General features: G+C 34.2%; 2 protein-coding genes across 3 annotated transcripts; one reads left to right on the forward strand and one right to left on the reverse strand.

Moving 5' to 3' along the window:
- Positions 1-6,863: 6,863 nt before the first annotated feature.
- LOC107026049 (probable serine/threonine-protein kinase SIS8) lies at positions 6,864-19,698 on the forward strand. 2 transcript variants are annotated; one of them, XM_015226885.2, is made up of 17 exons: positions 6,864-7,084; positions 9,697-10,093; positions 10,321-10,524; positions 10,951-11,142; positions 11,324-11,583; positions 11,809-11,925; positions 12,084-12,173; positions 13,847-13,942; positions 15,226-15,312; positions 15,623-15,737; positions 16,126-16,411; positions 17,809-17,932; positions 18,018-18,037; positions 18,125-18,281; positions 18,804-19,092; positions 19,243-19,315; positions 19,443-19,698. In XM_015226885.2, exons 2-17 carry the CDS (start codon positions 9,845-9,847, stop codon positions 19,523-19,525), a joined length of 2,442 nt encoding a protein of 813 aa, XP_015082371.1. In that variant the 5' UTR covers positions 6,864-7,084; positions 9,697-9,844; the 3' UTR covers positions 19,526-19,698. The 2 variants fall into 2 exon arrangements, with proteins under 2 accessions (XP_015082371.1, XP_015082372.1); XM_015226886.2 differs by lacking the exons at positions 19,243-19,315; positions 19,443-19,698 and having other exon boundaries at positions 18,761-18,981.
- On the reverse strand, positions 19,435-22,164 carry LOC107026050 (F-box/LRR-repeat MAX2 homolog A-like). The gene is made up of 2 exons (XM_015226888.2): positions 19,695-22,164; positions 19,435-19,540 (listed from the first exon to the last, which is right to left on the reverse strand). The coding sequence occupies exon 1, from the start codon at positions 22,029-22,031 to the stop codon at positions 19,896-19,898; it is 2,136 nt and encodes a 711-aa protein (XP_015082374.1). The 5' UTR covers positions 22,032-22,164; the 3' UTR covers positions 19,435-19,540; positions 19,695-19,895.
- Between the last annotated feature and the right edge of the window lie 3,332 nt (positions 22,165-25,496).

The following is a 25,496-nucleotide window of genomic DNA, read 5'->3' on the forward strand; positions in this document are numbered from 1 at the left end:
TATAAATTTTTATTTTTGGATTATAAAAACATGATATTTGAAAGGAGTTTTATGTCGAAGAGGGTTCGTTATATACTATTGCTTTTTAGTACCTTTTGTATTATAAAAATATCTTTTTAATAAGAAAGATTTTAATGTTTAAAATGTCCCTTTCTTGCTAAAGTACCAATAATTTCCATCATATAACCCTACAGGTGACAGAAAATAAAGCTGTGGGATCCAAAAATAAAAATGAAATTTGAGGGACAAACTAAATAGGGAAAAAATTAAATATGAAATTCATAATATGAAAAGACTTTCTTTGATTATTTTTTTTTTTGTTTTACTCTTGTGGATAGATGTGAAATTCATAATTTGAATTAACATTAACACCTTGAGTATTATATTATGAGTGGAAATATATTGTTTAATCTCAATGAAACTTATCAATGAAGAGACCTCAAGAATAAATTCAAACACATAATTTACAGGATCATTAAAGTTGATACGATGTTTCACTTAAACAAAATGACAAAATAAAATTTTAAATGAGCTGTCAAAAATGAATAAAATTTAATTAAAATTTTTAAGTAAAAATTAATATCAACTTTAGAAGGTCATCGATAAATTAGGTCAATTTTATTTCACCAGTCATATTGTATCATCACATATAAAAATTTTCTTCAATAATTATTTTGCTTGAACTCCTTTTAATGAAAAGAGGAATAAAGAGTCCATATAGTTGTTCTCTCTTTTTTATTTTATAAACAAATAAGCATATAATATTAATAATAAATAATACATGAATCTAGGTTGATGACTTGATGTAGTCGTAACCACATAACACTCCGACAAAAACTAACTTTTAGCGATATTAAATGTTAACACTAATAAAGAGTGTTAACATCTTTATCAGCATTAGTTAAGTGTCATTAGAACTAATGTCGCTAAAGGCTTTAGGGACATATATAAAGAGTGACAATTGCTGCTAAAAATACATATTTAGCAGCAATTAATAATTAAATACCATTAATGCTCATTTTTGCTGTAGTGTAAGTACCCCGATTCAATTTCTTTCTTTAGGGAACTTCCGAAAAATAGCTTAATTATGTCTCACAATTATAGTTTTCTAATTACGATTTGTAGTTGCATGTTATAAAGAGGAGAGTGGCAAGCGAAATTCGGAGTGAAAGGAGAGAGGCGAGCGAGAGAAAGCAGGGAATGGAGAGATGCGAATTGTATGTGTAAATCTTTCAAAATAATTGTATATATGTAACTGATATACATATGTATTTGTATATTTGACGAGCGAGTTTGAGAGAGGCAAGCGAGAGAGAGACAATACTTTGTATAATTCACATCTCGTTTATATAATTTGCATGTACGTTTGTATAATTCACATGTTTTTGTATAATTAAATAATACAGAGTCTGTAATTATATAAATGATAAAACTTGATATAACGAAATGATACAAACATATACATATGAACTTTAAACAGTTAAATAAATTATATATAAATTTCATTATATAAATTATATTAAATGTGTTAAATAAATTATATATAAATTTCATTATATAAATTATATTAAATGTATATGGTGATAAAATTGAAAAATCGAAGGAGACGTCATATATAAATACAAAACAACGAAGAATTGTTAGTTGTGAATTATATAAATGTGTCAAATTATATAAACGAGGTTACTGTACAAACTCAAAGTCAACCCACGTAATAAAAAATTAATAAGACATCTTTATGCATGCGCAAAAGGCGATTAATCGAGATAGTGCAGAGGTGACAAAGCATGCATGAGGTTTCCTTCAATCTGGTGGTCTCAACAAAAAAAACATTAGAGCTCGCGGCCTCAGTTGGCAAAATCAGGGTTATTAATCGCAACTAATAATTGTAATAAACTATTATGATCGACTAATTAAATAGTATACATAAGTTTCCCTTCTTTTAACAATGTACAACACCATTCAGACATTTATTTACAAGGAATAAAACAAATAGAGAGAGGTTGATTTTTCATCAAGAAAAGATTTTGATATTTTGGATAGTGCACTTAAAGGACATGGAAAAAAAGTCTTAGAAATTTTAATCGCATTGCTTATGAATATTTATAAGTTTTTTTATGGTATCATAATTAGGATTTAATTTTTTAGATACGTCTTAATTAGTAATGTTATGCATCTTATCATATTTTGGTGCGTCAAGATAGCTATCTAGATACATATATTTTGGGATACATATATAGGATCATAATTAGATGTAATTTTTTTTATACATATATCTGAGATACATAACAAATCTCGTTGCTCAGCTCCTTCGCCTCCCTCCCATCTCGCTCGTCACTTTTCTATGTATCTATGATACATGCGAATCAGACTATATATATACTGTATCTAGTGTGATTCATATGTATATGAGATCTCACTCGACTCTCTCCCTATTTTAATATATTTGAGAGCAAAAATATTTCTATATAGATATATTTTCCTCAATATATGATAAGAAACTCATAAATAAGATACATAATATTTTGTAAATATACGTAATAATATGTAGAGATTAATAAAGTATGTCTAATCATGTAATTTCTCAACTTATTTTTGTTCATAACAAATAAAGATTAAAATTTAACGAACCAAAATCTAATAACAAGTCACAACAAAACAAGGACGAGCACGTTGTTTTGTCAATGAAAACTAACAAGAGGTGAAAAAACATAAATATCAACAAAAACAATATGGTAGGTCCGATTGAAAAATACATCTCATCGCAATAGCGATTTGTTTTGTGATGAAAGGTGTGTTCGGTAGGTAGGAAAATATCTTGCAGAAAATAACTAAAACTTTTATTTATTTTTTGCGTTTGATATATAAATAATAAAAATTATTTTTAAAGCATTTGTACATAATCTAGATAAATAAATATACTTTGGGAGGTGAGGGTGAGGGTACAGAGAGGGGGTGTGGGGTAATAACTTTTTCATTGATATTAATTTACAATCATTTTAGTGTTTATCGAACACGTAAATAAGTTAAATATACTTATAAGTCGATTTGACTCTTTATAAGTAGGGAAAATTGTATATAATAGCAAACTAATAACCTAAAATAAATGGAATAGCTAGGGTTTGATTTAATTGTGCTCCATAGCAAATGTTAGCTAAAATTTGCCAACGTCTCTCTCCCAGAAATCTCGCTAGCCACTCTCCATTCTCGCTCGCCTCTCTCGCTTTATACACAGAAGTGTATAATTCTGTTTCTGTTTTGTATAAAGCGAGAGAAAATTGTATATACACATACAATAATATATATCTTTGTGTTATACACTTAATTATACAATTTACAAACATTTTACTTCAAATATTGCAGAGAAAAAGGCCAACGAATTATACAATTGCGAATTATACAATTGCAGTGAAATACAATTTTCTCTAGCTTTATACAACAGAAGTGTATATATTGTGTTTCTGTTTTTGTATAAAGCGAGAGAAAAACATATATCTTCTTGCTATACACTTATAATTATGCAATATACATACATTTTAATTTGATTCAACTGTATGCAAAGTAAATTTTATAAAAATATTGCAGCGAAACTGGCAGCGAATTATACAATTGTGCATTATACAATCGCAGTGAAATAGGATAGCGAATTATACAATTGCAGCGAAATAGGCCAGCGAATTATACAATACAATTGTATATGTATAGCGAATTATACAGTTTTATGTTTGCTATGAAGCGCAATTATGCAAACTTTGCTATAACATACAAATATGAATTTTTTGTTTGTTATATGTGAAAGTTGCTCTTATAAATTTTAGCCGAATCATTTAAATTCTAATGGGCTTAAAACATTTTGCCCATCAAAATGACCAACGTGCACATATAGCCACTTTGAGGATCCCATTTAAGGAATAGTCGAAGATCTCAACCTTTTACAAGTTTAATCATTTTGAAATAAATTTTAGAATTTATGAATTAACAATTTTACTATTTTAAAGTTAAATTTGATACATTTTGTATATCTAAATTTTGAATATTAAACTTAACTTTACAGGCAGATGTCACATATCTATTTATCGACTCACTTAGTCTATAATGACATGACTATTCTACTATAATCAATTGTTTAATGAAAATGAGTAGACATACTTTCGCATGAAGTTTATGAATACTAATGATAAGTTAAATATTTTGAAAAAAAAATTAAAAAAATTCACGTGAAATACACTAAAACTAATTCATCGTAGGAGTCAAACTCAAAGTTATGAAATATCATTAATAAAGACTAAGTGAGTTTAGTAAAATTGCACATTTAATCAAATCTTTTTAAAAAAAACGACACTTATTTTTTTTAAAAAAAAATTCATACTAAAATAATATTTAATTTTAGACGAAGTAAATATTATATCTAAAATAAATTGCGTCCGGTGTGAATTGGACCCAATCAATTTCCTTGATCTCAAAAGTCAAAATTTGACTCTAACCCTAATTTGGTGAAGATCGAGGCTTCTAATTGTTCACGTTTTTTCCCTTTAAAATACATGATACACATTTGGCTACTTGTTCATGTCGGTCCATCATTTAGCAATTTTTGTTTCATTGGTCATAGCAACTTGGGAGAAATTAACAAATAAATAACTAAATTTTAGTCAATATTTTAAATTTATTCGATGTTTAGCTACCTTTCAATGTGGAAAGCAAACAAACTTCATAAATTGTTGTTGAAATTTAAACGGCTATATGACAAATTTAATGGACTATTTGAGAAATTTGAAATTTTTGTTCACACTTAACTTATAAAAATTTGATTTTTGTTAGCCATTACTATAATTGAACTGGTAATAGTTTGAACCGTTTATTCCTAAAATTAGAATTGATAAATATTTGAACTATAAAGTCTGAACTTTTGTGAATTATTTCTTGAGTTTGATTTGTCAATGTCTCATGCTCCAACATATGTGTTGAATTTGTTCATGCGCTTTAAAGCTATGTTAATTTTATTCAAAAACTATTTCAAAATTTGAAATAATCATAAAATATTAATTTAATTTATCATCACAATTTTCTTTTATGAGTAGCATTTACTCTTCCACGACTTTGCATGACTATATTCATTAATACGTCACTTAAATTGATGTTTTATACTTAGAATAAGTTGGTGTGATTTTTAATTTTTTTTAAAAAGCCTTTTCTTTTCAAAAGAATTGAGTGCTCCGCCAGCTGAGAGAAGATGAATATTTATCGAGAAGGGTCGTGATAGAGTGACAAGTAGTCTTTTATCTTTAATTAAGAGATTTTTAATTTGAATTGATAAGTACAAAATCATTTTTATTAGGAGTATTTTACCTTTGATGCGAAATTTTTAAATGCGAATTTGAATTTAATCAAATTTTAATGTGAGTATCGAATATTAAATAAAGAAAAAAATAAATATTTTAAAAAGAGAAGAAACAGTGCTTAAAGTTTAAAAGGATTCACGCGGATGAAGATGTGGATGTTGGTAAGCCACCCCCACTTTGCCAGCTGCCTTGTCGGAGTTAACAGGCAACCAAACTCCCCCTCCCCCTCATCACGCACGTGACTCACACCTCCTTCAAATCACACTTTTTGCCTTTTTTTTCCGTGGGCCGCCAACGTTTTACGTATTTTTTTTCTTTGTAATTAGAGATTTTGAGATTGAATTTTGAATATGAAATTATTCTTTAAAAAAAAAAACTTTAATCGTAATGTGAAATTCTTCAATGTAAATATTAACAAAGCTTTGAATATGAAATCATTTTTAAAAAAAAAATTACTTTAATCAAATCACACTTTAATTAATGATTTTACAAAGCTAGCTCGTAAGATCGTAATTGAACGGCTAATTCTATCTTAATATGGATTTAAATTTAACCAATCCTAATACTGATATCATATGATGTAACAATTTTTGTTAAAATATAATAATACTTCTTTCATTCAGTTTTGCTTGTCATGTATCTGGAGTTGACATAACTAATAAGAAAACAATACTGTTTGGCCAAATGCATAAACAGATCCCTAAACTTGATGGGTTTTTCCCTCGGGTACCTCAATTACGTCATTTTTCTATTGAATCATTGAACCACCCATAATTTGTTCATTTAAAACACTGTTGGTTGATTTTAATCGGCTTTTCTATTGTAAATGCCTTCAACTGTGTTCGAATTGAATCATTTTGATTGAAGGAACGAAGACAAACCATGTTAGTCTCATTTGTTTTCTAATGTGTTCAAATGACTTAAGTAAAACACAATTATTTTCGAACGTTTTTCACTATCAATTGGACCAATGAGTTGTAGAACAACATATGTATTCTCTATCAATACCCCTCATAAATATGGTTTCACATCAGACAACGGTGTTTGTTTAAACGGAACAAATTATGGGGATTCAATGATTCAATAGAAAAATGACGTAGTTGAAGTACCTGAGGAAAAAAACCCAACAAGTTTAGGAATCTGCTTATATATTTGGCCATACTATTTTATTCCTTAAAAATTGATGCATAATGCTAAAGATAAAACAGGAAAAATATAGTAATTATCTTTATCTGACGTATGAAAATAAAAATTTATTTTTAAAATAGTGTACAGATAAAAGTGAACGGAGTAGTAGTATATTCCTTAGTTTCCCGAAATTATGGAATTTAATTCCTAATTTCATTGACTGTTGACTAAAATTGAGCTACCTTTGCGCCTGCTGAACTTGTACAATACGATTCGATGCTTGTACCTGAATGCAAAATAGAAAGATCACAAGTTTAATTTAAATTAAATAAAATTAAAGTATAAATAAAACGCCATCGCTTTCTTGGTGGATGCATCAATATAACAATTGATACGAACACAGAGACCCAAAAATATAATCAAACACAATCCCCGCCTCCCTCTCTCTCTCTTTTTCTCGCTTTCTCTCTCTAGAGTTTGGTATCGTCTTTGTGAGAGGTGTAAACTGACGATTGCGACAAGAAGCTGAATCTTCAAGCGATGAAGGATTAGAAATGGCGATAATCGCTTTGTTAGTGAAGTAGCTCCAGATTCATTTTCTAAGATCTACTCTACTGGTAACTCTCCGATCACGATTTTTTCTTCTTCTTTTGATATTGCTGTTGTATTCATCAATTTCAGATTCGGTAAGTATTATTTGCATGTGTTCTTGTTGAATTCAGTTTGTTGATTGTCTAATTCTTGGTATTATCTTCCTTGCGAGTCTTCCGTCAGTTCTTATGAGGAGTGTTAATTCAATTGTTGTGTTAAGCCTAGTGTAATGTTCAATGTTCGGATTAGGAACTGTATTCGTGCTGAAATTTGACTATACGCCAGTTCATTAAAGATGAATTGCAAATCAATTTCTCGGTTGCTTTGGCAGATGGAAATGATATCAAACTTCTACTGAAATGATATTACGTTGTGTAGTTTAGTGTAGTTTGATGTGATTTGGGTAGTACATTTGTTTGTTTTGATAGGGTTGTTAAATTCAGCTTGTTGATTATCTAATTCTTGGTATTATCTTGCTTTTAGAGTCTTCCATGGGTTCTTAGAGGAGTTCTAATTAAATTGTTGTGTTAAGCCTAGTGAAATGATTAATGTTCGGATTAGGGACTGTATTGGTGCTGAATGTTGACAGCACTCCAGTTCATGAAAGATGAATCTGCAAATCAATTTATCTGTTGCTTCGGTAGTTAGAACCTAAATGATATCAAACTTCTAGTGAATTAATATTGCGTTGTGTAGTGTAGTATACTTTGATGTGATTTGGGTAGTACATTTGTTAGTTTTGATGAGTTTGACGAAAATTCATTTGCCAGCAAAGTAGGGTTGTTAAATTCACATTGATGATTATCTAATTCTTGGTATAATCTTGCTTTTGAGTCTTCCGTAGGTTCTTATAAGGAATTCTAATTAAATTGTTATGTTGAGTCTAGTGAACGGTCAATGTTCAGATTTGGAACTGTATTGGTGCTGAATTTTGACTGCAATTCAGTTCATGAAAGATGAGTTTCACATCAATTTATCAGTTTCTTCGGTAGTTAGAACCTATATGATATCAAACTTCTACTGAATTGATATTGCATTGTGTAGTGTAGTTTTGTGTTGTTCGATGTGATTTGGGTAGTACATTTGATAGTTTTGATGCTTTTGACGAGAATTCTTTTGCCAGCAAAGTAGGGTTGTTAAATTCAGGTTGTTGATTATTTATCTGTTGCTTCAGTAGTTAGAACCTAAATGATATCAAAATTCTACTAAATTAATATTGAGTTATGTAGTGTAGTGTTGTTCAATGTGATTTGTGATGCTTTTGATGAAAATTCATTTGTCAGCAAAGTAGGGTTGTTAAATTCAGCTTGTTGATTATCTAATTCTTGGTATTATCTTGCTATTCGAGTCTTCTGTGGGTTCTTATGAGGAGTTTTAATTAAGTTGTTGTGTTAAGCCTAGTGAAATGGTCAATGTTGGATTCGGACAAGTTCATGAATGATGATGTTGCAAATTAATTTATTTGTTGCCTCGGTAGTTAGAACCTAGATGATATCATACTTCTACTGAATTTATATTGCGTTGTGTAGTATACTTTGATGTGATTTGGGTAGTTACATTTGCTAGTTTTGACGGAAAGTCATTTGTCAGCAAAGTAAGGTTGGTTTGGGAAATAAATAGTAATGTTTGTAATTCTTCTTGTGAAGGTGTATTCTATTGGCTTAATGCATATAGTGTTTTTTTTATTACATCTGCTCTGGTGTAAAACTATTTGGTAAGCAGCAACACTCGGCACATTTTGTTGGTTAACCATGGTTCATTTCATTTGGAACATTGCATACTGGAGGGCAATCTGATGCAATCTCTTACGATTGAGATTTGGGATATCTTGTTTATATGTTGATCAATTCTCCAATGCACAGCACTTCACCACTTTAGATAGTTTAACATAGCAATTATCTAAGTTAAATCCAGATGAAGATCATTGAACTTCCCCTTTGGTTAATGCGCCCACACCTTCTCATATGTGGATTTCTAGTTCCAGTAGCAGCAAAAAGTACAAATTAAAGACACTAGAAACGCTGTACATTATTGTGGGATAAAGACATCAGAAGACAAACTGACAAAGTGAAAAGACTATTCTGGAAGCCAAACGCCCAAGCAACTTAGTAAAGTTGCGGTGTCACTATCTATTTTTCATCAGTATAAATTGGTAGTGTTAATTTTTTCAGATGTCATACTATTTGCTGTCTGAGAGCCTATTTGGATTGGCTTAAAAGTTGGTCAAACCTACTTTTAAGTCATTTTTAGATTTTGGGAGTGTTTGGCAAAGTTAAAAATAACTTAAACTAAGTTTAAATGACTTGAAAAAGGTTAAATGTTAAGAGTACGTACTCCCCTACTTTCTATTTTTTAACTTAAAAGTTACTGTAGTTTGACTTTTTAAAAACTACTTGTTTAAGTTAAGCCAAACAGGCTCTGATTCTTGAAATAGAGATTCTTTATCCACTTCGATTATATCCCTTATTTCTGTTTCGTTTTGAAGCAGCAGGAGTTCCATACTTTAGTGGCCCTTCAGTAGTTTTTGCTGTCATTCATGCTCTATCCCTTATGAGTCCTCTAACCTTTTAAACTTATCATATAGAGCCATCTATTTTAGAATCATGTTCGCTGACGTCCAAATATTTTATGTTTGCAGATTTTACGGCATCAAGCTTGGGCAGGTTGGAGGAGGAGAAGCTCCTTATTAATGATAGTCTGTTTTCTAAGAACAAGTGTCAGATGGATAAACTCTTTTATGGAGTAGCTGTCTAGGAGGTTCTATTGCAACTAAACTATCTGCTGGCATGGAAGAGAGAGGAGATGAAGTTGGGCCCTCAGAGCAGAGGTCCCCAGGGGCTGCATGTTGGCCTTCAGATTTTGTTGAAAAGTTTGGATCTGTTAGTCTTGATAGTAAAGAAGAGAACTTGAGGAACAAGGAACCAAGTGAAAATGAAATACATGATAGGCTTCCATGTCAGACTGCTTCACAGATTCTCTGGAAAACTGGAACACTGTCAGACCCAATTCCAAATGGTTTCTACTCAGTTGTTGCTGTGAGCACCATAAAATTTCTTTTAGTTTCTATTCGACGGTGCTTGTTATTTGATTTCCATTGAATAATATATAAATTTTTTTGTTCTTTAGAAGCTGAACTAATGGTTAATTTAGTATTCCATTTGTTCCTTCTTGTATCTCCTAATGTGGATGCTGGCATGTGTTTTTGACTAGCACTTGTTTTGATTTTATTTGAATGCCCTTTTCTTTATCCTTTTTGTCTCAGGAGAAAAGGCTCAAAGAGATTTTTGAAGATATTCCCACTTTTGATGAACTTCAGGCGCTGGACTTGGAGGGTTTAAGAGCAGATATTATACTTGTCGATTTTGAGAAAGACAAGAAGCTTTCTATGCTAAAGCAACTGATTGTCGCACTAGTGAAAGGTTTAGGCTCAAATCCTGCAGCTATTATAAAAAAGATAGCTGGATTGGTGGGTTTTCATATTTCTTTACTTTATCTTCACTGTGCTATAATTTTTGACACAGCATTTTCCTTTGCTTTCTTTTTTCTGCTTGTTTCCATGTCAAATTACTTGTTTTCTTTATGGCGATGTTTCTTGAGTGGCCGTCCTGTCAATTTAACTCTGTTTTCTTGGGTTGCACAGAGATAATTCGAACATGTTCTGGCACTTATTATTTTGTTGCTGCAGTTAGAACTTTTTCTTCCCCCCCTAAGAGCCCTCTTTGTTAAATTTTTTTCCCAATACACTCACAACAACCCATCTTGCCCACACCCCATGTAGGAATATATTCGGTATTTTCTTGTTGTAGTCAAAGATAAAGGTTGAAGTTGATGTTAAGCATCTTCCTTGGACATTTTATCATTTTATATGTTGTTTGAATGACTCCTTACATAGGTATCTGATGTTTTCAAAAGATCAAACCCTGAACTAAGTCCTTCGAAAGCTGCTCTTGAAGAAAGCTCTCACATTTCTGACATCCGAGGCATCCAGATGTTGGGTCAAATAAAGCATGGGTCATGCCGTTCTCGAGCAATACTGTTCAAAGTATTAGCGGATACTGTAGGTGTTGAAAGTCAACTTGTTGTGGTAAGCTTTTCTCTGAAGGAAAAACAATTGTAGTTCCCTTGTTTTTGTGAATTCCATGTTTGACCTCTAAACTCATACTGAAAAATGTTGTATTGCTACTTATGAATTCTCACTTCATTTTCTTTCTTTGCCAACTTTTCGTGAAACTTAACCTTATAATATTTCTGTGTTTCTTAATTAGGGGTTGCCTGCTGATGGAGCTTCTGAATGTGTAGACTCATCTAAACATATGTCTGTTATAGTTGTGTTAAATTCTGTGGAACTGCTTGTCGACCTTATGCGTTTTCCTGGTCAACTTATTCCTCGATCAGCAAAGGCTATTTTCATGACCCACATATCTGCTGCTGGAGAGAGTGATTCTGCAGAAAATGATTCCTGTGATTCACCATTGGAGCCTAATAGTCCTCTTTATGGGTTTTCAGAGAGAATTGATCCTGAGAGGTTAGATCAAAATCTCTCTCACTTTTTAATTAATATTGTTCAAGTTTAATTGCTATAATCCTTTTCATCTTTTTCTGTTGCATTATCATTGTCGACATTTTCTGTAGCAATATCATTGTCAACATGTTGTAATCTGCAGGAAGTTCGTTTTTGCGGGTGAAGATGCAGTTTCATTTCTTCTTTTCCTATCTTCATTTTTAATTGATCTTTTTATATATTCTACAGTTCCGAGAAAGATGATGCCCTTCAATGCCAGAGGAGACTAGAAGCATCTTCAAATGCCGCAGGACCTTCATTGAGGAATATGATGTTGCGGTCTACTTCCATTGACAGAAAATTGAGGTATTATTTCACTCGGCTAAGAATCATGCTTTTGCATAATAACATTGACATTTCATTGTATCCTCTTTGAGCAAAGGAAATTCGGAATGTTCATCTGTCTTTTTTCTCTTTCTGTTCTGTGGATCTTATTTCCTATTGGATCTATTTTTATGTATCAGTTTCTCGCACAGCGAACCCAATATTGCTACTGCAGCTTGGAGAAGGAGCCGAAGGAAAGTTATCACTGAACAAAGGACTGCTAGTTCAAGGTTACTTTTCTTTCTTTTTGAAGTCAGTTCAAGGTTTACTTTTTTTTTTTGATGAAGTTAGTTCAAGGTTTACTTTTCTATGGCCATGACTCCTATTTCAATTGATTTTGCCTTACATATGCAATGAAGCTCTTTATCAGTTTTCCAATTTTGGATGAGATCATACCAACAAAATACACTCTGGATCAAATCATTTTTCTGATCTTTACAGTTAACTTACTAAAATAAAATCATTTGAAGTCCTCTGATTGCAGTTTCCCCTGCGTATGTGTATATAATTGACATGCAAATAGGTGTACCGTTTTGATCTGGTGACCTTAGTTTTTAAATTCTGATTAGAACTTAATGAACTAAGAAAATGTCCTTGCACAAGCATGTGTATAATCAGCATAATGTGCAGGGCAAGCAATGTTTAGCTTAATAAAGTCTATTTATAATGCTGGGTAGCTTTAACTGCAGAGTTCGATGTGCCTTTGAAACATGGTATTTAAAATCTTTGTGTTACGAGATCTTGTATATAATGTGTGTTTTTGTTGGCGAATTTCAAGTGTCTCAAAATTACTTGGTTTGCATTACACAGTACTGAATTCTTTAGTTTAAAATCTGAACTTCATATCGTGATGCAATAGTATGGCTTTTTTCAAAATGATCCTGAAAATGGAGAACATGTATATGTTCATTATCACTGTTACTAGTTACTAGAAAGTGATATGAAATTTACTAGCTTCCTGGATATCTAAAAGTAGCTTGTTGAGAAATTGAACATCATGCTTGGTTTGGACTATTACAACAAATAGTCGGAAACAGCTTTTAAGCATTTGCTCTTTTCTATGATTTATATTTATAGGGAACAAATTATTTTGTTTTTGATAGGTAACAAAGGGAACAAACATGGCATAAGGTGTCATTCACCACTTGCACAAATTTGTGCGGTTGTTTACTTGTTTCTGAACAGTTAGCTTGGTTTTTTCTTTTTGAGCTGGTTCTAGTGTGACTAGTAGGATATTTGAATTGTTTTAATTTTAATCATTGGTCTTCTTCTAATTTATTTATTTACTCTTGTTACTGCTTCACTTTGTGTTTAATTTGTAACACCACTTTGAATAAGCTATATTGAACTGAGTTTTAGAAGGCTTGATGATTTCACTACTTTTTGTCATTTCAAACATGTCTTATGATCCAAAAATGAATCTGGCATCTCACATGTACTTGTATACCATTTATTTATTTACTTTTAACTCTGCTGCATTTTGTGGTTAAATGGTAACACTAATTTTGACTCAGCTAATATTGAACTAGCAAATTTTAGAAGGCTCTTTAAGATTTCCCTTATTTTCTTTGTTTTTTAACATGTCTTATAATCCAGGAAAAAAAAAATTGGCATCTCACATGTACATGTATAGCATCCTGGTTTGAATAAAGAGTCCTAGACGTGTAGTTATATCTTTGAAAGCTTCTCAGTTTTTTCTTATCAATCTCCGCAAATCAAAAGATATTTTTGTCATGCTAAAGAGGTATCATATAGGTTTCAAACAATGTTACGGAAAGATGTAAGGTTGCAATGTTTTCAACACATCAAGTGGCTCTCTTCATTTCCATTAAACTGAGCTGTTCATTTTACTGTAATGGATGGTTTCGTCTAATTATGTTCTTCTCTCACTTCAAATCTCTAGTCCGGAGCATCCTTCATTTCGAGCACGTGCCAGGTCTATGCTTAGTGGTGATACCAAAACATTCAAAGATTATTCAGATGATGTTGCTACATCAAGGTATTTAATTCTGGTCTTGTTTTCAGTTTCCTATGAGTTTATATCAGCATTTCAGCAAAACATTGACATACATAAAGCACTCAAATTGTTCTTTTTGTTCCTGCTGTTATTTTGGTTCATCTCACATGTTATTGCCATTCACATTTAGGGTGCCCACTTCCCAGTTCACAGTAGTTTGGTTCATTCGCTTGAGTTGACAATCAGAGAGGCTAATGTTGCTTAAAATGAACTGCTGAATGCAATATTTTGATGTTAATTAAGCATGTTTTCTGTAGAAGACACAAGTGCATACCTCAGCAGCCACCTCATGTGAAAATATTTCTGTTGATGAAATTCCATCAAGTTTAATAGTATCTTCAAACATGGATATTTGCCTTCCTGATCAGTTGTCTTAACTACTAGTTTTTTATGAAAGTGCTTAATAGCTATTGAGGATGGGTTTTGCATAGCTGATAGAGTTAGTACAAGAGTGCATATGCATACTAATTAGGATTTCAGTGTGTTGGTATTTGGTCCTATTACCCTTGTAATTTTTTATAAGTTATTCCAAACTTATAAGATACAATTTTGTCAATATTTCCCCTTGCTGGAAAGCTATTATTTGTTCTTTAAAATATTTGATGTAGTAATTATGTTTCTTAAGACTCTAATCTGGAAGTGTTTGATATTACTTGGATAATGATGACACATTTCTTTTTACAAATCATTAAAGAGAAAAAGAACAGATTGAACAAAAATAAGTCCTTTACAGTGGAACTAATAAGACGTAATATTGACTTGAGATGGATGGCGAATAGTTTTTTGGTAGAAGAATTCTGAGTACTGGGTGTTCCATACTATGTCTTTTTTATCTCATCTTTCTGTGGAGCGTCTCAGATTTAGAGTTAAAACGTTGCATAGTTTCTCCCTTTAAAATGGGATAATGGTCTAAACTTTGTTCATCTTTAGTCTATTTGACACAATCATTACCTTTTGATGTTTTATGGGATGGGTAACTCAGAGCTATATATATTTATGTGAGTTAAAATTTCCATAATCTCTTCTTTTCTAACATATGCACGCTCTTTAAATTTACCTGTTTAAAAATGGATCGACTTCCTCTTCTATGTGGTTTGCGAGCTATTGCATAGGAGCGGGGTTTTACCCCGTGCGCACCCAAAAGGGTAGCGGCTGCGGGTTTCCTTGTCGTCAAAAAAAATGGATCGACTTGTGAAGACTTTTGAGCATAATAAACCTTCATAATTGTCAGAAACTTGCTGAATTTTGACTGTTTCTATACACAGGTCAGAAGGAGCATCTACATCTGAACCACGCAGGTTACGAAGAAGAAGTATTAGTATTACTCCAGAAATTGGCGATGACATCGTAAGGTAGATATTGTAATATCATCATAAATGTCTTCACTTGTAGTTCATAGGCTCATCTTTTTGGTATTAATTTGTACAAGTGAGAATTTAACTAAATTGTGTTATTATCAATCTTTTGTGATATATTCCAAGAATGTTAGTAAGCACCCTATGTTTTCTGTACGAAAAAAAAAGAACTTAGTGCTTAGAACTTGTGCCTGGATATAGATGTACTTCATAACAATATGGACGCTGTCAGAGATGTTGTTAAGAAGACTTAACAACCATGTCCTTCGTTGACTTATGCCGTTTTTTGTTTCATGCACGAAACCAGGGCGGTTCGAGCAATGAATGAAGCAATGAAGCAGAATCGAAGAGAACAAGGGGAAAATAGCTCATCCCCCCATTCTTCAAATGACAGAGGCGGGACATTGGATCTTCAAAAAAATGTAAGCTACCATTTCTCTCTGGTTTTGAGATTCCTAATACTTTGATGTCTTTCACTCTGGAAATAGTTGGGTTTTTCTAACCGCCTACAGGTTAAAATGAGCGGCAGTATACACTCTTGTTGAATTTTTTTCTCGATTCTGTGGCTGTCCTTTTCTCTAGGGATCTTTCACTCTCTTAATTTCACCGGAATGAAGTTGCATACGAGTATCTTTTGGAGTTGTTTTCCTCTTAATAAATGAATGTTATTATCTTAGTTCATGGTGAAAAATAATGGGATCTCTGATTATTACAATATTCTATCTTAACCCTAATTGAATATACGAAACAGTATTTGATGGATTGTCTCTTTCTATCTCTGTGTGTTGGCCAAACGATTTGTATTTTTAGGTGTCTGATTTTCACCATGACGACCCTGAAATATCGCGTGGACAGTCTTCCATGTTTCCATTGTCAAGAGAACACATGAGCTCCCAGAAGGCAGTATCATTACCCTCGTCTCCCCATGAATTCAGGAGGCAGGCTCTGGAAGGAAGGGGGCAGATGAATGACAAAATGGTCTCAACCTGGAATAAGATTTTGGAATCACCGATGTTCGTGAATAAGCCTCTTCTACCTTTTGAAGAATGGAATATAGACTTCTCTGAGTTGACTGTTGGCACTCGTATTGGGATTGGTGAGTTTATTTGAAATCATTTTTCCAAGTGGCAGTGTTGTATTTTATGCTTCATTTTTTTTGTTTTAAATTCATTTGGTTGCACTTATTGCTTTTGTACCAACTAATGAGTCCACAATGAGCTGATTTGAGACTGTTGTCACTGCTCCTTGAGCTTAGCCTGCCAACTATTATACTAATACTGATTGATCATGCGCTGTGAACTTTGATGAGTGAGAAACCTTGGTTGATGTTTATCATAATGTGTTTGATCACTTTGTGCTTTGAGTTTGGCATAGAAAACAGCTTGGATTTTCCACTTTCATCAAGCTATCCTAGTAAGGTGGTTACAGGGACTTTATGCAAGAGCATGCTCTGAGAAGTAGAGATACAACGTAATGGTCTATAGGGTTGGTTATTTATGAGGTTACATAATCACACATAATAGTTTGTGGAACTGCATAATGAAGAGAAGTTCATTTTTTCAAAACTACGGGCTCTAAGGAACCGGAACATAATGTGGTTTTGTTGATATACGGTGTGGGCAACTACATTGAAAAGTGAAGTCCTTTATCGATTTTCCGCAAAGACTTTTTAGCTACAAAAATGTTTTCCTTTGGGTGGTGGGCGGTGATTAGTTATTTTGGTAATGATTTTCAAACCGTTTTCTGGAGAATGTATATGGCAAGACTTTTTTGGAAATCATCAATGGCACCTAAAAAGTGGTGTGCTTTGTGGGGAGTCCTATTGATGGCGATAACTTAGGAAGGAGATAATTGTAACTGGGTGGTGGTGTTCATTTAAGGAGCATGGGTAGACTGTTGGTCACCTTCTTTAGTTTTAGGTCCAACCCATACTTATGCTTTCTGGCAGGGATGATACTATATTAAACATTTGGTGGATGCTCCCAACTCCCAAGAATAATAGCAGATACGTGTCTAGTGGTAAGAGTGCAATACTTGTATTTATGGAATGAGAAAGAAATTCTTTGCTGTATAGATAGATTGTTAGAAATATAGGAGGGGCATACCTTTGTTCAGTTGAACACTATCTTAGTTCACCAACAAAAGGTACATAATGTATATAAGCAAAAAAGATCAAATGGAGCGCGCGTTGGAGATAATGCGCCACCAGGGGATGGTGTTATGCCTACACCACATGGAGAGCTAACTGTCTTACAACATTATATCCGAAATGATGTATATGATGTGGATACATATGGAGCTAAAGAATGGAGAAACATAATAAATTTAGGTTTGCTACTAAAAAAATTTAGAAGTCTTCTACTTAAATATATCTTCAAAGTGATCAAGGTCCAAATATATGCTCTCCTATGTTATGTTAATCTGCTTTTTCTTCCACCACTCTGAATATGTATTTGGGAGTTTGAGGTCTAAACAATCTGGCTATATTTGCAGGATTCTTTGGAGAAGTTTTTCGAGGAATTTGGAATGGAACTGATGTTGCGATTAAAGTTTTCCTGGAGCAAGATCTTACAGAGGAAAACATGGAGGACTTCTGCAATGAGATCTCCATTCTTAGGTATTGTGTCTTTCTAGGATTGGCCTAACTCCTTTTGACTTCGAAATGTTCTAACTTTGAGTTTTTTTTCTTTTTGATTTCTCAGCCGTCTTCGGCATCCAAATGGTATTTCTCTTATCTTTTTCTTTTCACGTATTGGCTTTTCTTTCTTACTTGGCTCTATAATATTGCTCCTTCCTTCCACGGTTGCAGTTATATTGTTTCTTGGCGCATGCACAACGCCTCCTCATTTGTCGATGGTTACTGAATTCATGGAGATGGGATCTCTATATTTTTTGATCCATTTAAGTGGTCAAAAGAAGAGAGTTAACTGGCGGAGGAGACTCAAGATGCTTCGTGACATATGCAGGTTGGTTGTTGTTGGTCTTTGGTGTTGCAAGATAACTTGGTGGTTCTTAATGCTTTTTAGTGATCCTCTTTTCTTTTATATTTTAATTAATGCTCCTGTTAATTTTTTGTTTTAAGCATCAATGATATGTCCAGGGGTCTCAAAACACAAAATCATATAGCAGGAAAGCTCTTCAAATGTAACTTGAAAAAAATGATTTGAAATATTTTCGGGAGGCATTCTAATAATACCCACATTCTGTTTTGCATGCCTTAGTCTTATGATGCTGATTGTTTAATTTGGATCCAATTAAATAATCTGTTGCATGATGAAATTCCATGTCCTTTCGAGACATTCTTCTTTTTCTATGAATGCTGATTACAATCCCTTCAACACACGTTAATTACATACAAACCATGTATTGTTTTTTTATTACATAATGCTTCAGAAGCTTCTAAATAAAATACCTCAACCATGCTTCTACTTTTATATTTCTCAAGGACGGGATTTATGATTAGTTTCTTGCTTCTGTTGGCAACTAAGAGGGTTGATGTGCATGCATCGGATGAAGATAGTCCACCGTGATCTAAAAAGTGCAAACTGCCTTGTGAACAAGCACTGGAGTGTCAAAATATGTGATTTTGGGCTCTCGAAAATAATGACAGATGCACCTATGAGAGATACTGCAGCAGCTGGCACTCCTGAATGGATGGCTCCAGAGCTCATCCGAAACGAGCCTTATACAGAAAAATGTGACATTTTTAGTCTTGGCGTGATTATGTGGGAGCTTTGTACCCTAGAAAGACCATGGCACGGCGTACCACCAGAGAGGGTACGTGCGCTATATTTAACCTCTCCTTTGTTATGCCAATATTTAACCTCTCCTTTGTTATGGTTAATTGTTTTTTCTTATGTCTTGGAAGTTAGTGTCTTATTTCCACGTGGCTACATCAAGTAACAACAACTGCCTTGTGCCTTTTAGGTAGTTTATATTGTTGCCAATGAAGGATCAAGGCTAGAGATACCTGAAGGACCCCTTGGCCAACTAATTGCAGGTATTTCTGGCGTAATGTATAACTAAATGCAATGGACCCATGTATTCCACCGTTCTTCTGTTCCTCTCCATAATGTTCTCCTTTTAGCTTTTTGACATCCCCTGACTCATCGTTTTTTCCATTTCAGACTGTTGGGCTGAGCCCAAGGATAGACCAAGTTGCGCGGAAATTCTCACCCGACTGTTAGAGTGCGAGTATGCAATCTGTTAGAGCAATCTGTTTTGTCTGTACAGGAAAAAACATGGTAGAGGTGTTAACAATGTCCGGCTCAAGTTGTAGTAACTGTGTGATTTTCCAGTTTTAGAAAAAATATCGTGTATGTAGAAATATAGTTGAAACGTTAAGCCTTTTTGTGAAATCAAATGCAGAGTTCGTTTACCTAATTCTACAATTCCACTCCTTGCAAGCAGAACAGGGACCCAAATTTGATTAGCGATCATCCTCTTCATCCCAATTTGAGCAAAGTGCATCAGATGTCAATGCACAAAACCATAATGCATATAAAGAGATCTGGATAATTAGTACATTATCCAAACCAAATAAAACTCTTTGAGGCACTGGACAATTAGCTCCCCTTGCATCAATCAGATATTGGGCGCCTGTTTAGGGCAGCTTCAAAGCGACTCAAGGAGTCTGCCCTCACCTCTGTACTCATTTCATTCTCTGGTGCGGGATAATAATCTTCTCTCAGTTGTACATCTCTTAAGTTTGGGATCCTAAGAAAGAACATCATGAAATGTTCATGTGCTGTTCCATGGATGAAGAGTTTCCTGAGAGTGACGCATTCTTGTAGCAGCCCAGCTGCTGGTAGGGATAGACACCTTTGGTTAACGTCCCTATCTTGTGGTGGCCAGTAATCAAGTTCAGTAAGGCTCAAATTCCCAATCCCTAACAGATAAAACCTTTCCCACAAGCTCAAATCCATCTGCCCTGATGGCGCGGTGTGTGCATATCCTATGGTATCTCCACAATCCAAATGCATCTTGGATAGCATAGGATAGTATAGAAGGGTGCTCAGTCCAAATTCTCGCCCCGAAGGTTTTGACCATAGCCTGCAATCTCCTTCCACTTTAATCTTGATCTCTTCTAAGTTAGGACAGTCTTCAAGACCTGCAGCTGTTAAAGGAGTCAGAAGCTCACCAACCTCAATCCAAAGAGAGAGGGATTGCAGCCGGTCCCATGATCGTCCACTATGTCCATTAGCATGGCTATTGACTTTCTCATACTTGCATCTTTTCTGCTGTTTAAACGTGAATGCATCTTCCTCGCATTCAAATGTGTCCCCAGAACCAGCAGAGTTGCTTGATCCCTGACCTCCATCGTTCACGTTAAGATCAAACCCATATCCATAACCATCAAGATCCTCAAATTCTTCAACACTATCCCAAACACAATCAATGTGAAGCCTTTGGATCCGATCCTGTATTGGTTCCAATGCTTTCAATGAATAAGAGGCTCCAAGATTCTTGCAGCAAGATATCTTGACATCAACCAACGTATTCTTAAGCAAAGAAGCTAGTGTCCTCATGCCCCTCATAGTAATCTTCTTACAACCTTGAATCTCAAACTTGGTTAACCTCGAACACCCTCTACCTATAGCTATCAAACCCATATCATTCAAATCCCCCACATTCCTTATCGACAACGATTGAAGCCCTTCACAAAGAGCCACCCCATCCAACTTTGATTCAATTGGCATAGAAACACCATGGAATTGCCCCAACTTCAACAATCTCAATTTGGGGCATTTCTTGTTCAAAATTTCCAACGCAGGACCGGTGTCTCTAACATTATTACAAACATCTAAAACAAACTCTTCAAGTAGTGGAAGACCAGAAAATACCTCAATCAAAGTTGAAGCACTAAACTTCGCGTCCTCTTGAGTGAACCCCTCATCATTTCGATCACCCCTAGCGTCTGATAAAGCTGAAGTATCAGCCAAATGAAGCACTGATAATTTAGGACAATTATTAGCTATGGAAACCAAACCTTCATCACCAACAAACCCAAAGTACCTGGGTTCAAACACACAAGCAACACGAAACTCCTTCAAATTGGGGCAAGCTCGCGTTATCGAGCTAATCTCATCAGACTTAAACCCTTCAGAAAAACTCGAATTCAAGAGATTTAAGCTCGTGAGATTAGCTGCAACTGTAGGATGAGATTCAAGTGCAACAGGAATATCATCGGTCCAGCAGTAAAAATTGGACAAATCTAGCGAATGAAGCTTTGGGCAATTCTCTGTAAATAGCATACTGAGCTCCTCCCCAGCTGATAATTGCGGACGTTGATGCCATCGAACAAGCTTGATTTCCTTGAGGTTTGGCCATAACGGAGGAAAGATCCTTAGGGTTAACGGGCTGCGCGTGTACAGAACGAGGGAAGTGATGGCCGGAAAAGAGTGGTGGAGGAGTTGGGCGATTAAGAAAGGGTCAGCAACGGCGGTGGGGGAGAGGAGTGGATGACCCCAAGGTGAGATAAGGGAGAGGTCAAGGTGAGTAACGGATCTGAAGCAAGTGGGTAACATGATGAGGTCACGGACGTTGCCACGGAGCGTGAGGGAGGAGCGCGTGGAACGTTCGAGGACCATCCATTTCCGGCAGACAAGGGAGGCGGAGTTGCGGCTGCGGACGTCGGAGACGACGGCGATGATGTTGGAGAGGATGACATCGGGGAGGTCGTTAATGGCAGTGACACAAGTAAGCTGTGCAGCCATTGATAGGCTTTCAGTTTGGGAACAGTGAGAATTTTTGGGTTTGTTGTAATTGGGAAGGTTTTTGGGAAATTGGGTTTAAGAGTTTGAGACGGGGATGAGGGTTTGTGATAGTTTTTTTTTTTTTTCGTTTGATATTCGGTATATAATTTTGATATTTAACATTTTGTATGGATGGTTATTACGTATTGTTATTTTGTCGTTATAATGTTATAAATCAATAATATTAGGGTACGGGATAAAATTACTAACAAAACCTAGAGCTAAATTCAGATTGAGTATTTTTTGTCGTTATATTATGTCATACATCAATAATATTAGGGTACGAGATAGAATTACTTATAAAGCCTAGAGCGGATTCAATCTTTGTTTGTTATTCAATTATTATGAGATTTACCTAGTGCAATTTACATTTCTTATAAAATATTGTAAACGATTGAAGAGAGTAGATTATACTCGCCACAAAGTGCTTCCTTAGGGTTTCACAAAATAATATTAAACAAAACCCCAAAAAAAAGAAAAAAACTAAACTACTGTTATAAAATTAAGCTTATAAGAATATAATCATAAAGAGAAGACAAGAGAAGTAAGATGGAAGATAAGACTTTCTTTTTATTCAAGCGTATATAACAAAAGGTGAATGATATCTCTATTTATAGAGTTGAGATATCACCCCAAAAGCCCTCATGATAAATGCCCAATTAGTAGGTACATAGTTATCCAAATGGTTCTTATCCCCTTGGAAACATGTATACATGAATACAATTAAGTCTTGAGTATATCTCAAGGACAATCCACACAATTCAATGGATTTATAACACTCCCCCTTGGATGTCCATAGATAATGTGCCTCGTTAAAACCTTACTAGGAAAAACCCTGTGGGGAAAAATTCTAGTGAAGGAAACAGAGTACACATATTTTTTGATACGCACTATTTGTTGCCTCATTAAAAACCTTGCCAGGAAAACCCAGTGGGAAAAAACCTCGGTCAAGGGAAAAAGAGTGCAACGCGTATTATACTCCCCCTGATTAAAACATCACTTAATTTCTTGTGATGATGTCTCCAATCTTCGTACATTGTGGTTGGTATATTCTTTTTCAAAGAAAAACCACACATTTCTTGAATATGGTGTGTCATTTATCTCAACCAGACGCACTTTCGACTTGCTTCATGGAGGACTTTTATTTCTGCATAGCAACATTTGCTTCATTGATCGCCAGGATATTATTGTGCCTCCACATGCAAACACATAGCGTGCTTGAGATAGAGCTTTATGCGGATCAGATAAATATTCTGCATCTGCGTAACCAATCAATTTTGTCTTGGATTCCTCGGAATAGAATAAACCCATAACTATGGTCCTTCGAGGATATTCAATCATGTGCTCAACACCATTTCAATGTCCTTTTATCGGGGAGAAACTGAATCTTGCCAGTAAATTTACTGCAAAATAAATATCTGGTCAAATATTGTTAGTAAGATGCACTAGTGCCCTGATTGCACCAAGATAGAGTTTCATCACCAAGAAACTCTTCATCCTTCTTTTGAGATCAAACTGAATCATCATTTATGTCAAGTGATCTCATAATCATTGGGGTACTCAATGAATGCGATTTATCCATATAAAATTGCATCAAAACTTTTCAGTGTATGTGCACTGTTAGACAAATATTTCATTTGTCAAATTATCAATCTGTAGGTCAAGACAAAATTTTGTCTTACCAAGACCTTTTCATAAAAATACAAGGACAATTAGGGTCATTCTTTTGTACCCTTTTTCTTCCTTGACTATTTCAATCCATATAAGGATTCTTGAAGCTTTGTTGGAAAAGTTTCTTTCAAACTCTTATATGCTTCAGACACCTCGATTGTTTCAAGGATTTTCATATAACCTTCATTGTCTAGCTAGACATTACAATTATTCATTACATGCATTCAAGTTTTCATATGTTGCCAGATCAAAACAAACCTCATTGCATCCACCAAAGGAGAAAACATCTCCAATAATGTCAGGATTTTTGCGATAAACCTTTATGCCCCAAGGCACAAACCGTATTTGATATCTTACGGTTATACTATCGCATAATAATTTATTTGTACCCCTCTGACATTATACCTTGATTTATGGACTACCAGTCCAAAATGTCACTTTTCTAAGTGAAACAAAATATACTTGAATTGTGCATTTTACTTGGCCAACCATTTATCTGTCCACACTATATGACAGATTTGAATTCAAGATCCTCGTCACAATTTATATCATTGAGCGCTACCTCATATCAAAGATACCGTCGACGGTTATTTGATATCGATTCCAACAAGACATAACTTATCGAGATCTCTTCATTTTTCATTATTTCAGGTACCTGAACCTTTTTCAAGATTTTATGAAGTGTTATGTCAATGTGCTCTTTTATAGCACTTGCCTCATTATCATGACCATATTGATCATTTGCTCCTTCCTTCTTCAAGGAATTTTATATTTGGAATCGATTGGTTTATTACGCTTCCGGCGTATCATAGACTCTGTCCTTCAAGGACTTCACATTGGAGCATTTGTAGCTGAATTATATCATTGGGTCAGTGCATTCATCTGGCAACTGATTTGCAACATTATGCAACTGAATTATCCCTTGAACTTTAAGTTCACATATTTATTTAACGAGGATCTAGATAATTCATAATTAACTTCACACATAATTTTCAGCTGTCAATCATCTCTCCCCCTAATGTTAGAAAATCTAACATTTATTCCAACCTTATTTGGAAGTTCATCTTTATGCGTGGTGGAGCAATTAAAATCATAACCGCACATTCAACATTTTAGATGAAAATTATATGGTTCCTGACCCTGAACCAATTTTAATGGGGAAACCTTGTTGGTTTGATGCATACATGTGTTGCTACATGTTAAATAAAATTATCTCATACCAAATCTTATTTGGGAGTTTTGTTCTCATAACCATGATTTAGCTATAATTGGAGGCATACAATTTCTGCTAATTCAACCAGCATTATCAAAATAATTTCATAGTTTGGAACTGTGCTCTTAATTTTAACAATTCGAGCAAACAACCTTACAATTCAATCATGTGCTCAACACCATTTCAATGTCCTTTTATCGGGGAGAAACTGAATCTTGCAAGAAAATTTACTGCAAAATAAATATCTGGTCAAATATTGTTAGTAAGATGCACTAGTGCCCTAGACATGGAGTGTCATCACCAAGAAGTTCTTCATCCTTCTTTTGAGATCAAATTGAATCATCATTTATGTCAAGTGATCTCATAATCATTGGGGTACTCAATGAATGCGATTTATCCATATAAAATTGCATCAAAACTTTTCAGTGTATGTGCACTGTTAGACAAATATTTCAGTTGTCAAATTACCAATCTGTAGGTCAGGACAAAATTTTGTCTTACCAAGACCTTTTCATAAAAATACAAGGACAATTAGGGCATTC

Source organism: Solanum pennellii, chromosome 7 (genome assembly GCF_001406875.1).
Source record: "Solanum pennellii chromosome 7, SPENNV200".
In the NCBI taxonomy this organism is placed as follows: Eukaryota; Viridiplantae; Streptophyta; class Magnoliopsida; order Solanales; family Solanaceae; genus Solanum; species Solanum pennellii.